This window comes from Phasianus colchicus, chromosome 10, assembly GCF_987193195.1.
Source record: "Phasianus colchicus chromosome 10, bPhaCol1.hap1.1, whole genome shotgun sequence".
Lineage (NCBI taxonomy): Eukaryota > Metazoa > Chordata > Aves > Galliformes > Phasianidae > Phasianus > Phasianus colchicus.
This window is the reverse complement of record NC_143445.1, coordinates 11,559,558-11,574,960: the sequence shown is the minus strand read 5'-3', so window position 1 is coordinate 11,574,960 and position 15,403 is coordinate 11,559,558. Positions and strand designations below refer to the sequence as shown.

At 35.8% G+C, this 15,403-nt stretch overlaps 1 protein-coding gene across 1 annotated transcript in view; it reads left to right on the top strand.

The window, feature by feature from the left end:
* The window catches only part of SLC9A9 (solute carrier family 9 member A9), a 172,627-nt gene that overhangs the window by 111,706 nt on the left and 45,518 nt on the right, over nt 1-15,403 (top strand). Inside the window, 2 exon segments of the mRNA XM_031596281.2 lie at nt 9,021-9,069; nt 12,337-12,416. Of these exon segments, the coding sequence (XP_031452141.2) occupies nt 9,021-9,069; nt 12,337-12,416 (129 nt within the window).

Genomic DNA, 15,403 nt, shown 5'->3' with positions numbered 1-15,403 from the left:
AGATCTTATTCCAGGTTCCCCATCTCTCATCTGAGACATAAAACTCAGGTGAAAATTAAATTGCAAAATGCTGTCTCCATGAGAAAGTAAGAAGTTGCACGGTATGTGCCAGCTACTATCATGTATTTTCTTGAGGCTTTAGATACTTATTTATGTAATATTATTTTTCAAGTATTAATTTTTTTTCAGTGTCTCTAATCATGACTTACTGTTCCTGAGTGATGGGATCTTGGAACTACATTTCTCTCCAGAAGTGTCTGCATATTAGTTGAATCTGAAACCAAACCCTTTTTTTTTTTTTTTAAATAACTTCATAGCATAATTTAGTATTAAAGTTTCTACTAACTTATACACAGATTAAAAGGCTTAAAAAGCAGAGAATAGCATGCTCACCTTCCTCTATAGATCTCATTTTTTACATAAAGAAGCTGCATGAAATAATCTTTTGCTTTCACTGAGAAAACAGTAATACCAAGAAATGCCATTCACCAATCAGTCTGCTAGTGAGTGATGCCAGTACAATGTTCAGTGGGTTATTAAAATAACCACCACATTCCCAAGCAGATCAAGAATGCTGACAGACGGCAAAAAAATGCTAAGGAAAGGCTCTTTGAGCACAGTCAATGCTAGTCTAGCTTTCCTTCTCTTGAACTCAGTGATACCAGGGACATTGCCTTGAACAAGAGGGGTTAGGCCTATGCAGAGAACCTTATGAACCAATGCTCAAACTGTAATTCAAGTCTCTATAAAAAGCACAGGAGGCATTAGAAAAAGAAAGGGTGAAGTAAAACTGGGGGGAATGGCTGACACGCAAGCACACTACATACAGTTCAGTTGCTAATGATGGGAGAACAGAATGAAGTTTTGCCAAGCTGACTGAGGGGTACGAACTTCATCAGATTCCTAGGTAAACAGTTGCATCTGGAAGATCTGATTTCCAGAAAAGAATATAAAAAGGGGTAAAGAATATAGAGGTTTTCTTTGTAAAACAAAGTTTATTAATCTAAAGTTTATTAATCTAAATTCAGACTGAACCATAACATTTTATGAAGATTTTTCTCCTCCCTAAAACAAGTGTAGAAAAATAACACAAGTTACTTGGCAAAGCAGGACCATAAATGGAAAAAAGTAAAGTGATAACTCTGCCATGTCCTGAAATGCAATGAAAGGTGCAGGAACAATGTGACAATAGCCATGTATAAATAAGAAAGCAAGACACAAATATAGATGGAATCTAACAGAGTTGAATCCAGAGAGTATTTTCAGTATATCCATGAATAAAAATAAAGTCTTCAACTGGCTTCCAGCAATTTTGAAGCATGCATTTAACAAACCAGAGGAATTGCTCCTTCATACCTCAAAGGTTTAAGTCCAACTTCAGTATTATGTGGTTTGTGGCATCTCGTAAATCAGTGAATTTATCAGTTAGTAAGATCTGGTTAGTTTGCTGCAGGTCATATGTCATAATGGCATGGTAAGTGTGCAGAGTGGGTTTGGCATTCTGATTTGACATAGAATTCACTGTAATTCATGCAACTGCTGTGTCTGTGGAGATAAACATTTCCCCTGTCAACTGAGATTTGGTAATTTATGGTGTAACAAGATGCCCATACGTTACAGCGTAATGAATCGTGTAACATCTTATTTTAGACTGAGAATCTACTGCAGTGATCTGAAGACAAGCTCCAGCTCTTATGCTGTCATCACACATAATGGAGATCATTCTGGTCACTGCCAAGCTTCACATCCATTTTATTCCAGTTCTATTTGCATGCACTGATAATACTACAAATGATGATTTCCAGAAATGCCACAGAAGGAGTTAAAATGATGCTCATTTAAATCAGCTTTGGCTGGTATTTATAAGCGGGAGGCTTGATTCCTCACTGCAAGTATGTCCACATAGAACAGTGACATTCATAACCTATCTGACATACCAGAAGCTTTATAGAGACATAAATCACTGCTTCTCAGATTGTCATGATTATAAGACATCCAATATTGCATTCTGCCACACAGACATACCTTGAATTACTTCAAAGTGACCAGACTATTTTAGTCCCTCTGGTGATAGCAAGATAAAGCAGGATTAATGGAATAGTGAATCAGATACCTGATATTTGAAGATCCAGTTTATCATTCTGGTTACTATCTGCATAAGTACATGATGTAAATGTAAATGTAAGTCAAATTCTTCTTTTACATTTTAGAATTTTACTTCACACAGCTGCACAGCTGTAGGGAAGTGATTTGTAAAATTTTAAACAGTGGTATTATCCACACTTAACTCTTATTCACATGATTTTATAGGTTTTTAATCGTATTCTTTGTTCCATGATGTATACATGACAGAAAGAATTAGCCACATGACAAACAGCTGTCATAACCATTTAGAAAGTATCCTTTACCTGATAATCTACTTTAATCTTTCTCAGCATGAAATTGTACTGCTTGGTTGTTTCTGCTGTGAGACACAAGCAATTATTCTTGCCTTGAACTTAGGCTAAAGCATATTCATTTATTAATAAAATCAGCTTGATCTGAACATTGACAATCTATACTTTTGTGGAAATTCCAGAAGGGGTTTATGTCGTTCAAAATATTGTACTACAGTTTTGAGGGCATCAGTCCCCAACAGCAACAGTATAAACCAGCAATACAGCAATCTATAAGAAAAAGCATTTTAGGTGTCACTTTGTTAGGCATACACATCACAGTTACTGCCATCTGGACTAGAATCATGGCCTGAGCAGTCATTATTTACCCTGAAGTGTTGATGTTCTTTTATTTCAACTGTTATGATTTATTAGAGTTGGCGAAACAATCTTTTCTGTATTTTGTTCATGTTTCTAGTATTTTACAGTTAATAATTTGTACTGAATGCAATATGCTGATGATGGATAGCCACAAGCTTCAGATTTATTCATGCAAAAATATTCAAGACTCCTGTTGCAAATTCAGTTTAATGGCCAGCTTTGAAAATTGGGTTATAAATCACTTATTCAAAAAGCCTTTCATGATATGGACAGGTTTTGAGATAGAAGCTGAAGCTTACAGACTGTTTCAGTTGCACCAAGACAGCCAGGGGAAGACTGAGACAAGTGCACTGAGGTTACTTCTTCCAATAAAACTTCTGACCATTTGGGAAATATGCCACTATTGCTATCATTTTGCGGCAGCACTCCTAAGGCTCTGAACAAAACCACAGCTCTGCTGAGCTAGAACTGGTACAAACACAGAGTATATTTGTAGAGTGTGCTCTTACAACTTAATACACAAGACAGAAGAGCAATGGTGTGGAGCAACTTTTATTATCCCCATTTTGTAATAAGAGATCAGACACAGAAAGAAATGCCAGACTTCACTTCTTGAATTCTTTTCTTTTTCCTACGGAAGAAGTAGTAAATGAGACTTAGCTAATTCTGACCCTTATCTGGCAGTTCTGTAATATCATGTGCCATCAGGTACACATTCACCATCATACAGTAAGAGCGGGGACAAGTCTCTTACAATAGGAGACATTTCTCTTGTAAATTTTCCCAAGCCTGATGTTTTGTTCATTGTATCCCTTGTTGCATTATTTAATGCAGCTTTTAGGTGTATTATTTAATACACATATTAATAGAACTGTTTCCCGGGGCCTTGTCAGTGCTTGAACACTGTTTAATGCAGCAGAACAGCCTCAGCAGGATGATGGACAGTACCACCATCTGTATCACTCTCAGGCCAGTTATTTGTGGCACTTCTAGGAGGTGTGGTATGGAACCATGTCAGGTTGAGGTTACTGATAGAAATGGCCCTGCAGGACAATCTAATGCATTAGCCATAAAATTAAAAGGGCCTAGATTAAAATACTTGCTATCATGTTTTCAACTTAAAATAATCCTGTTTTCTTCAACTGGAACACAGTTCACTTCTGTGAATATATGATAGGTACAAACTGGACTAGCTGGGACTACAAATATGATCCAGTGTGCGTAAACCAGTCACTGAACTGCTTCATTCTGCAAACACATTAAGCTTAAACAGGCCCCAAAATAATGTTTCTATATTCATAATTCAGATTTGAGAGAAATGTCTCTGTTTAGAGATTTCTCGGCAGCTAAAGTGAGTGAGGGCTGAGAATCCTAGCTGTAGGTGTAGAACCGAAATTCTGCTCTACATTCTGAGATCCTTAAGAAAACACAAGTTTAAGTTTTTTTCTGTGCCTTTATTGTAGAAAGCAGAGATCTAATCCTACAGCATTAGCTTTGTGGTAATTTGAATGCGAGAATGAAAAGTTTGCTGACGGAATAGTAATTTTCTACTCAGTATTCCTATAGATTAGTTTTGTGATTCTTACTAGTGGTTCCCCTGACAAATTGGGATTTATCTCTCCATCCATTTTCATTGCAAACCACATCATAAAAGATGTTATTGACTGCTTTGTATTCAGCGAAAAAATCCTCTTCTTATAATCAAATGCATTCTGACTGTTGATAAAAAAGCGATGCACTTGATAGCACACAGGGATTTAAATACTGAAAACTGCAAAGGGTATTTCTGCAGGCCAGTGCACAGTTCCTAGCAACGCTTTGGCCTAATTGCTAGAAACTGGCTGCAGTCACAAGCTTCAGTGCTGGATTTTGTATATAGAAACTTTGAACAATGTCTAAATCCAGGTTTTGATACAGCCATTATGGAAAGGCAGAAAGAATGACATAGACTGGCTTTCAGGATTTTGAATTCCTCAGTATCGAAGACATTACTAAAGCCCACCAAAATACGTCCAGTAGTTAAACTGCACAGCAATGTAGATTTGATTAAAAAGTCTTCATTGCATTTCTTTCTATGTGAAAAAGTGTCTTAAAATCTAAACCCTCCTTGTAATGTGCACACTTCAGCAAAAACCATTCTTAAAATATTCTAATAAATTCTAAAAGAAAAGCCTATGCAAAAATGAAAAAGCATACTAATGGATACTTCAAAACCTAAAATAAATATGTTTTTTTAAACGAACTGTACAATCATGGAGCAGAAAAAAAAAAAATGTTTCATTGTGATTAGCAGCAACTGGAATAAATCAAAGTGCAATGAAAAATTAACAAATTGTCATGTTATTTGTCAACATTACACCTCAAAACCAAGAAGTATTAACAAAAACATGAAACAGCATGTACTAAAACAGGAGGAAGTATTTGCTCGGGAAAAGAAACTTACACTGCCCTACAGCTTCTGTCAACCAGTCCTTTTGGCCTCCCACTTTATCTCAGCATACCCAAGAACAAGCTTGTGCTGAGAAATCTGTTCAGTATCTCATGTTCTCAAAACAAAGGAATAAATCACCTTATACTATCATAAAACCAGTCTGCTTTTTGGGTTTATAGATGAAGTAATCTCAGCATGGGGCTAAAGAAGTCCATGCCTGAACAGAGAGAATGAGAAGAGATTTCCCCAGTGGGACAAAGGGGAGGGAGAGCAGAACTTGTGGAGGCTCTTTTAAGCTATCAGTGGAAAAACAGGATAATCTTAATTATTTTTAATTGTGTTTCTCTCAGTGCACACCACATTGTCTCTGGCACCAACCTACACCAAACAACAGCTCTTGACACGACATTTCTTATTTGAATAGGTCGGCCTGTTTCACAGAAGTGTGTACCTGTGATCTGCAAAATAATCCAATCAAATTTAATATCTTCCAACCCTATGTAGTATTATATACTGAAATACTCTGCCATGTACCAGTTCCTTAAGTGTTATAAAAATAAGTTTTTCATATTATACTTCTGTTTCGCTGTATTCTAAAGAGTCAAATCATGGTAAACAATGATTCTTGCACAAAAAATCATCTTTAGTAACATTTTAATTGAAAGGAGGGAAAAAATGTAGAGATCACAGTGGTACTAATTTTCTAATGAGAAAAGCCAGATTTGTGTCACAGAAAAAGCCATCTATCCTATATTCAATCCAAATAAATTGGTTTAGATGTTATCCTAAATATTAACTATTAATATTAATATTAATTATTCTATTTAACATATAGAATAAGAAGGTGCAAAACCAGAAAGTTGGAAATAAAAGCATACATTGTTTAGAGGAGTCTAGAAGAAATGAATGATGAGTACAGAAAAACCAGAAAGTGGGACAAAAGGTTGGAAAAGGGATAATACAAACCATGAAACATGGTTACAGGAGAAAAGGAACAAAGCTGGCAGCAAGGAAGGACAAGTAAATAACACTAAATGTGGAAAATACTTTTCTGACTTCTCACAGAAATGGAAAATTGAGGATGCTAAAAGTGACACTTATCCCAACGTTAACAGTAGAATATTTCTTAGAGGTCTTCACTGTAATTGATTATGAAGTTTGCAAATTCTAGATGTTGCAGCCCTGCAGAGGTCAAGGATAGAAACCTGAAGCATGTAACAGCTTAATTTCAGTTGTCTTGACTGTCTTGTGTAATTTGCTAGGTTTTGTTTTCAATATCTGCCATTTAAAAATAGCATTCTAGTTCACATCAAGTTCATCAAATTAATTGCTGCAGACTGTGATTTTCAATGGTAGATGCCTAATGTGAGGCTTCCAAGCCTATGTTTGGGTAGGAAATACTCAGCTTCAGAACTGACTGAACTGAATCTGCTTAGTGCACACTTAATGGAATCACTAATGTTCACATTTTTACAATCTATTTTTTATTTTAATCCTTTAAGAAACTTGACAATAAAATGCAAAGAATGACCTTTTTTTTTTTTTTTTGCTTTTTTTCTCAAGTAACTTTGCATCAGTTGATAAGATAATCTATCCACACTAATTTCCAATAGTGAGATTCTCCTTCACAAGAAGAGGTTTCATGTGAATATCTTCATTTGTGCTGTATTATCATAATCTACTATCTACAGGACAATCAAGGCGGAAGTGCTAGCTAATTCTGTAGCCATAAGGACTCAACGTAATACATATTCATACAGAGAAAAGGTAGCATACCACAGGAAAGAAATACCTGCATAACTCTTCGAGCCTGGATTTTTTCTGTGCTAGTGGATATCTATTGTTCCTGATTAGTTAACAGTTATATTTCTGAGACAGTCAGTCCAGCAGCCAGAAACTGGTTCCCGCTGATCCCACTGTCCACTCTTTTTTACATTCTCTCTTAGTGTTCTTTTAGTCTCGGGTGAAATGTTTTCTGTTGTCTTAGCTCATTCTGTAATAAACGCATCGCAACTCCAGTACACACAATCAGTCAGAACTGGCAGTTTCTCAACTCCAGTAAACTCGGAACTGCATGAAGGCTAAATTACTTCTGTCCCAGGAGACTGATTCTTTGAGGTCAAGTCAAGCTCATTAAGAACAGAGCATGGGGAACTTTGTGCTGGAGTCTTTCAGCTATACCTATCATGCATAAACGCTTTGAATTCTCTGTATTATTTCTTTTATATTATTTCTAGAACTATGCTGTCCCATAACTATTGCTTTTCCAGTGTTTTTCTGTGTCAGCCAAGTGACATTGTCAGTGAACACATCCAGTAAGTAAGCACAGTCTAAAAAACAGGGTATACAATTGGATTTAGGAGACTTGGATTCTCTAATTCTGACCCGCTTTATGAGCCTGGGATGATCACACCTCCACCTGCACCACTGTTTCCCTGCTGTAGCAATTTCCATACCCTGCTGCAGTTCAGCCCTCCACTGCAGCACAGGACTGTCTCACACTGTTGAGTTTTACAATGTTGAGCATAAAGACACCACAGTTCCGTATGTGACAGTAACAAGGTCAGTGTCAGACTGATGGTTAAACCTTCACGTATGTTCCTTTTTCTTTTCCCCTGTAAATGTTTCCATTACTGGAATGGAAAATAGCTAGATTGCTTTACTTCAAACTAATGAATAGGTTAGTACTGTCAGAAGACTTTTCTAGCAATTCAAGGAACAGGACATGAAGAAGCAAAATAAATAGCTATGCAGTCTGTTTCCTTGTTGAGTTTCATTATTAAAAAAAAAAAAAAAAGATTAAAACGCTCAGATTCATTGAAACTCAAAAGCTGTGACAGAAACAAATCTTTTTTCACTCTTGCATCCAGTATTTACAAACAAAAAGTGTCTACTGTGGATGTAGTTCCTGTCCTTGTCTCTAACTGAAGAGTGTATGCGTAATATTTACAGAAAAGAATGCTGAGTATGTAATTGTTAATATTAAATATGATTTTAAAATTTACATTTCTGAAAGCAAAAATACACTCAAGGAGTAGGACCATTAGAAAAACAGTACAGTGGCTTCAGATGAACAACTGGTGTAAGAATACATTTTCTTTGTATCAGTAAATTCTGTATTAGTTGAGTGGCCCCAATACTGTGTGGCAGCTTGTGAGGCACTCAGGGGCTGTTGGCTGCTGGCTTTAGATTTCAGATTCCTGTGATATGAAGGCTTGTTATTAGTCATCCCTTGCTGCTCTCTTTCCTTTCTTGGTGTGAACATCATCAGAAGCTTTCAATCATCATTCAGCTCAAAACACCTTTCAATTGCAATTTCTCTTCCACTCTCAGCATCAGCCATACTCAAAATACGTCATTTCTTCCATATCATTTTTCTCATACAGTTTTTTTTTCCTATTCATATTAGTGAAGCCACTCACATTCTCATCATCTTCCTTATCACCCTCTGCAATCTCCTTTGCTCCCTTGTGGTTTGTTTGCAAAGCAAAGCACTTTCCAAATGCTACAAGCCATGCATAGTCAAGAAACTTCATAGTCTTGCAGTCTTCTCCTCCATTTAGCTCTTAAACTCTAGTTCCTCCTCAGGTGACTTAACTCTCATTTACAAGATATGGTGAAGATTTAACCTCACTGTTTCATGTTCATATAAACCTGTTAAGAACTGTCCTGATCTGAAAAGTGATCCTAATGTTTTGTCAGTTTTTTTCTGCTTTTCTCACTTGGTAGGAAATGTAAGGCACAAGAAAAATGTTTCTTCTCTCAAAGCTCTCAAATATACATCTGACCATTACCACATTACCATATCTTTTTTTTTTTTTTTTTTTAAACAGAGTTGGTGTAGATCCAGATGAAGATATGAAAGCAGAAGCTGCAAACCAGGTATGTATGTGCTGAATAAATCTGAACCACTCAAGAAGGAGAATATTTGACAAAGCACTATCGCTGGAAAATTTTTAAACCAGCAAATTATAAGTGAAGAGAAGGAACTGCAAATTGTCTCTATAGTACAAGGTACAGAAAAGAAGATGTATTTCATGAATATTTTGTAACTAAACGTGTTAGAGAACTTTGAAGAAAATTATAAAGAGGTGAGAAGATATCCTGAGAATTCTGATAAGCAGAATAGTAGAAATGTAGCCTTCATAAATCCAGCTATTAATCACCTTCCAGATGAGACTTTTTGGAAAATGCAACATTTCAGAACAACTTTCCATTTCCTGGAATAAAAAGAGAAAGCTGCAGTGTTCTGTCCCAGCAGGTCAGGTTTCTGAAAATATTTTTAACATAGAAGTCTATCTGTATTTTGAACATAAAAACGTTAAACTAAAGGAGCTCATTTAAAAAGCCGCTGAAGGTCGTCTGCTACCTTCCCTATTTTGTCACCCCTGTATAGAATTCTTTCAGATGCAGCATTGTCTGCAACTATAACTCTGTAAGAGTCAGTACCCGTAGAGGTAAGGTGTCCTTTAGCATGCTAAGAGGAGTAAGGAAAATCAGCATGAGAGTTGGCAAATTCTCACAGCAAAAACAAAAACAATAGATAAAAAAAAGTGCCAAATATTGTGTTCCTGTTTCTGGGTAATACCATCCCAAGCATTCCTTCAAACTGCCCAACTGCAACTGAAATTACCCAACAATTAGAAAAATGTAGATAATAAGTTAGGGCAAGAAATGAATGAGAGAGTCTATCCACATGGAAATACATTAAAAATATTATTAGACTGAACATCTAAACTTTACCCACTTGCATATATCAGAAGTCATTTGGGGTCTCAGCTTTCACTGAGCTCAATGGAATTCACATGCCTAAACATCCTAAAGTTTCTCTGAAAATAATAGAAAAAGTTGATTCATATCTGATCATATCTTTAGTTTTACATCTGAGTCCCTAACAAATGGCTGGTACAGCACCCTGTTGCACCAAGCTGTGATACTGATATATTCTGATGCTGAAGGCACAGGTTACAAATATCATGCTCTTTAGTGACTTGGTGGTAATTCTTGCAATGCCTCTGCCCAAATTCTGTCCGAATACAGGATGCATAACTTTATTTGTGTTGTTAACCTTTATCTATTCTTGCGTGAACTTCAAAACCATTTAATTTCAGAACCATTCTCCTTTGCAGCAGTCATGAGCTCTCAAACATAACAGAATGCTGAACTGAGTGGTACAAAATTGACCGAATGCACATGGTTTGTGAAGACTTGATTTCTCCAGAAACCCTGGGCTTCTGGTTTCCTCCTTCTTTTAATAAAAATGAAAATAATTGTTTATGAATAACAATAACATGTCAAGTGCCCAGCTGTGCCCTGTGAATCAACACCTATCTCTGTTGACAAAACTCAGGAACGCAATTCAGGAGGTGTAAATAAATGTAACACATTTCACGCTCTGACACATCCACGGCAGTAATCCTTATAGTATAAATTTTACTTTGGAAAATAGCTTTGCTGCACTGATTTCTTCTACCCTGCGGTCTTCTATTTTCATTTCTCTGAGTTTTTTGTATTTGATATCTCGATCTTTTATTATTACAGATCTCTATCGCATTCTCTGTAGCCCTCTTTCTTTAACTCAGTATCTATCAGAGTTATTCGATCAATTTCAGGTTATTTAGTTAAATTTTCTCTTCTTTTTCTCATCTTTTTCTTTTCTTTTTTTTTTCCCTTTGTTGTCTTTTTGCTTTCCTTTTATTTCTAATATTTATCTATTATAATTTTTCTATTTATATAACATTTTAATATTTTTATTTCATTTCCCTACTTTACATTTTCTGTGTTGCAACTCTTCACAGTGAAACAAGTTGTTTTACTTGAAATGACATTAAACTAGAATACATTTTGGCTTTTCATAAGTATTACTAGCTCATATCATAGTTCAGTCTGAATCCTGCACAGTGCATATTCATAAACCTCACGAAGAACTCGTATAAGTAACATCAAGTGCCACTGTCTTCTGTTGCCACTTAATCTCTCAGCCAGGTGAGCTGTGAGCCACCTGCCAACTCTTAGAGCCATTAATTAGAGCTTCAGGGGATTGTACAAGAAGGACTGAACCCACTCAAGAATAAGATATTTAAAAGCCAGCAAACGTGTGAAGAGTAAGCCTCTAGACTCCCCCCTACTCAGCCAGAATGAAGAGGCCTCAAGATCTGCTGCAGAAATTTCTCTCCATCTCCTTTGTGACCAAAGTTCCCGAGTCCATGATGGCTTGGAACTGGATCCTACAATTTTAAGGATCAGAACACTAATATTATAATCATCAGTCCATTTATATGCATGTTTAAGTATTATGGGAAAATATTTTTTAATGTGTTAGGTTAGAAGAAAAATAATTAGATAAATTGTTTTAAAACTGCACAAAGAAAAGCATTGCTATTACAAAGAAATCTAATTTCCTACAAACAGAAACAAGAAAATAAGAAAATATCCTTTAGAGGACTGACAGTCCCATTCCTAATTCCATCATGCCACTGGTATTAATGTGATGCCCAGAGCAAGACCAAACTAGCTATTTTTGCACAGAAGACTCTCACAAGTATATTATTCCAAATTATGATTCTCAGTAAAATGACAGCCCGTCTACCTGTGCAGAGTATCCCAGAATTAGCTTACAGCATGAAAAGCAGTATTTTGAGTCAGTGCATTTTGGTGCTTATGACTGCCCTTACTTTTCCAATATTTCTGTGTTCCTCTCACTCTTGGAGAGCAGCACAGAAGGCAATGTCATGGTTATTAGAATACCACAGTCCCTTCGAAAATGACATTTGGTTAGCTGTACACTAACAGCATCCGAGCTTGTAGGAGTAAACTGAAGTAATCCCACAATGGCAATTAGATCAAAATGTCATTTTACTGATCTTAGAATATAGTGTTCTCAGCCGCATAATAAAATTGGAATCATTAATAAAACTAAATGCTGCATTCCTCCATTAAGTATACAGTATAATGAGAAATGTGTTGTATGAGCCAAATTCTCATGAACCAATTTGCAGAGATGACATTCCTGTAACAGAGGCTTTTCAGATTAAAAGGGGAAAAAAAGTGCAGTAAACTGTTACTGGTTTGACATGTATTTTTAATATTGGAACTTCATGTTTTTTTGTCATAAAAATGCATTTCACTTTTTGATTTGTTTATTTGCAGAGTGCATGTAGCTGGGATAAAAATACAACCAAAGCAGAGAGTGCATGGCTGTTCAGAGTTTGGTATGTATTTGATCACAGGTATCCTTTTCTGTTCTAAGCTGCAGGTGATAGTTTCATTACAACTGGCACTTTCAGAATACCCAAAACTGGATATACTTTCAGAAACAAAAACTAAAGATGTTGAAATCAATTATACTTTTGTAAGGAGAAGAAATATTGAAAGTTCAAAGAAGTTCTAGAAAAGTAGAGGAGTGCAGTGGTGAGGCTGCTTGTGAAAACCAGCTGAGATGCAAAGCTGTGCCCTACAGCAGGATTACCAGGAAGCTCAAGTTCATATTTCCTGGACTTCCGAGCCTTTTTACATCCTTCCACATTCATACTGATGCAACACTCATATCTACATTTGCCTAAAGCAAAGGTGGAGCAAATTCTCTTCACACCCTTGCTCTTTTACTCTTTACATCAGCATTAGTGACTCTTGCTGTCACTAACACCTGTGCAAAGAGATGGTAAAAGCAACCATTCTGGTTTAATGCATTTCAAATTCACTCTGGAAAGGCTTTGTGTATGTCAGTGAGATCCCAGAGTAATAATCATGCCTTAGCTATTAACAGAAAATAAAATGAATACACTAGAAGTCCTGATAATTTCCACGCACAGTAACTAAGGAGCTAAATGGGCAAAGCTTCACTTGTAGTCTGCATTATTCAGTAGCATTTATACTGATTATTCCTTTATCCTGCACTAGTGAGTAGAAATTAACATTCCAGTTATATGCATGTTTTTCTGATATGATCTGCAATGAACTAAGATGAAATATTTCAGCTTCCTAAGAAAAATTCTAGTGAAGTTATCTTTCAAGAGCCTTTTGACAGGGAAAAAAGAAAACCAACAAACAGTATATATATGGTTATAAATGAATGTATTTACCTAATTCATCTATCAAAGCAGTTTTAAGGGGCCAAATAGTATTAGAATATTTTCTTAGAATAATTACTTATGAATACTTATAAGTAGTAGGTAAATACAGTATAAAGCAGGAAACATGCTTAAACATTAATGCTGGATACCAGAATAACTGGCTTTAATACCACCCAGGCCTCTGTTTTTTTCTGAAAGAATAGCCTGTGGTTGTGATTTATCTTAAAAGCTGTAGGTTGGAAGAGATAGATGAATGGGGGGGAAGGAGAAGGAAAAAAGTAACTGTGCTCTGAAAAAGAAATAAGAAAGCAAAAGGCAAGAACTCGACAAAGGTATGAGTTAGAAAAAAAGAATGAAAGAGACAACAAGGGTAGAACTACAAATCAAGGGACAGAGGAGGAAGTGAAAGAGAGAAATCGATATGAAGTAGTTGGACAACAGGGCCTGCAAAGTGAAAAGACTGTAGAATTCAGCAGAAGTGAAAATGATGGTCTTCTTTACTACTGTCTTCCCAAAGGTTATCTGTATGGCAGAGATCTTAAATCTTCACTTTTGGCATTTGATCTAGAAAGTGATTTTGAATCTGGGTTTGTAATGCTTTTTTCTACAAATTCTAGTTTCTAACTCTTTTGCATTTCAAGAAAATTATAGCAGTGTGATTTTTTTTAATGAGTCATAAAAAGAACCTCTTTAAGTCATAATCTTTCTTCAAAATTCAGATGTTCAAATATTACAACCATGCCTTTATCCTAAAATGTATTTCCATTACAAATAAAACACCTTGAATTTTACAAATAGTGAAAATGTATATCTGTACACAATAATGGTTCAGCCCAATAATCCTGTGACTCACAGCACTGAGCATCTCATCAGTATGGCATTTTTTGAGATAACACTTTTTGTGGAGACAAATTATCCACACACACTTTCTAGGTTTGTTTTTCTCCAATGTTACAAAGCTGTGCTGCTAAATTTAAAAGAAGAAATTGTCATGTAGCACCATGTTTGTGTCCAGTAAAAAATTGCATGGAGGATTATTATATGGTTTCCAAAGATAAGATAGTGAAAAATAACCATCTATCTGGAAATATAGTTTGAAAGTATACATGATTGTGACATTTCTATAGTTAGGAATTTCCTCTTAGACATTAACACAAATCTGCTGACTTTTCTGGCAGTAACATCTCTTATGCCTGTTTATTTTTTGGCCAAAAAGCAAAAGGGAGGAAATGTCACTGAAGAAGCCAAAAAGTGGTGCTGTTTTTTGTTGTCATTCTGAATGATTTTCACTTATTCCAGTCAATTTAGATGGGGACAATGTGCCAGACTAGAGTAAAATTATACAAAAAAAAAAAAAAAAGACTTTTGAGAATCAAATTTTATATTACGAATAAAACAGTAGAAGCCTTATCCAGAGCCAGCTGGATTCAATAAGGATTGTTTAAGCAAGTATCTTTGATTCAGGTATCAACACCTAAGAAAAACATACCGTTCTCTAAAATCTAGGCTGGGAAATTTTTACACTGGATTAAGAAAAATGAAGAGATCACTTAAACCATCTTAAGTAAGCACGCCAACATATGCTCTTGGAATTTCATCTCAATTATTTAAACAAGTAAAATGCAAAACAAAATACTTGGTATCCGACATTGGGATAATTCCACTGAATTTACTTCAGCTTCCTTGTTTTTACAACTCAGAGTGAGTTATCATTTGAAGCTGTGATATACTCCTATGGGTAAGTGGAGATGTGAGGAAAGCAACACAAAATACTTCATGAATTTGTTTTTAGGAAATAAACAGCACAATACACATACCTTTGTATTGTTTTTGTTGTTGTTTTTTCAAGGCAGATGTAGCCAAGTTTAGCTAGTAAGTCAGTGGGAATTTCATCTTGCAGGGACAAGACCTGAGTACATAAAGGCAGAGCTCAAATAGGTGGTGAGCAAAGATTTCCCATCCCAGATGCATCCCACAATGAAATTGTAACTTTACTCCCAACTGGCAGCAATCTGCTTTAGCTCTTCTCAGTCTTCTACCTCTTTACTTGCTTATAAACACTGCTGTTTTTGGCTGCCTAATCTCTACTTGTCTAGAGTTAGAATTCTTTCTTCTCTACAAAGGCCTTTATTCCTTTCATAACC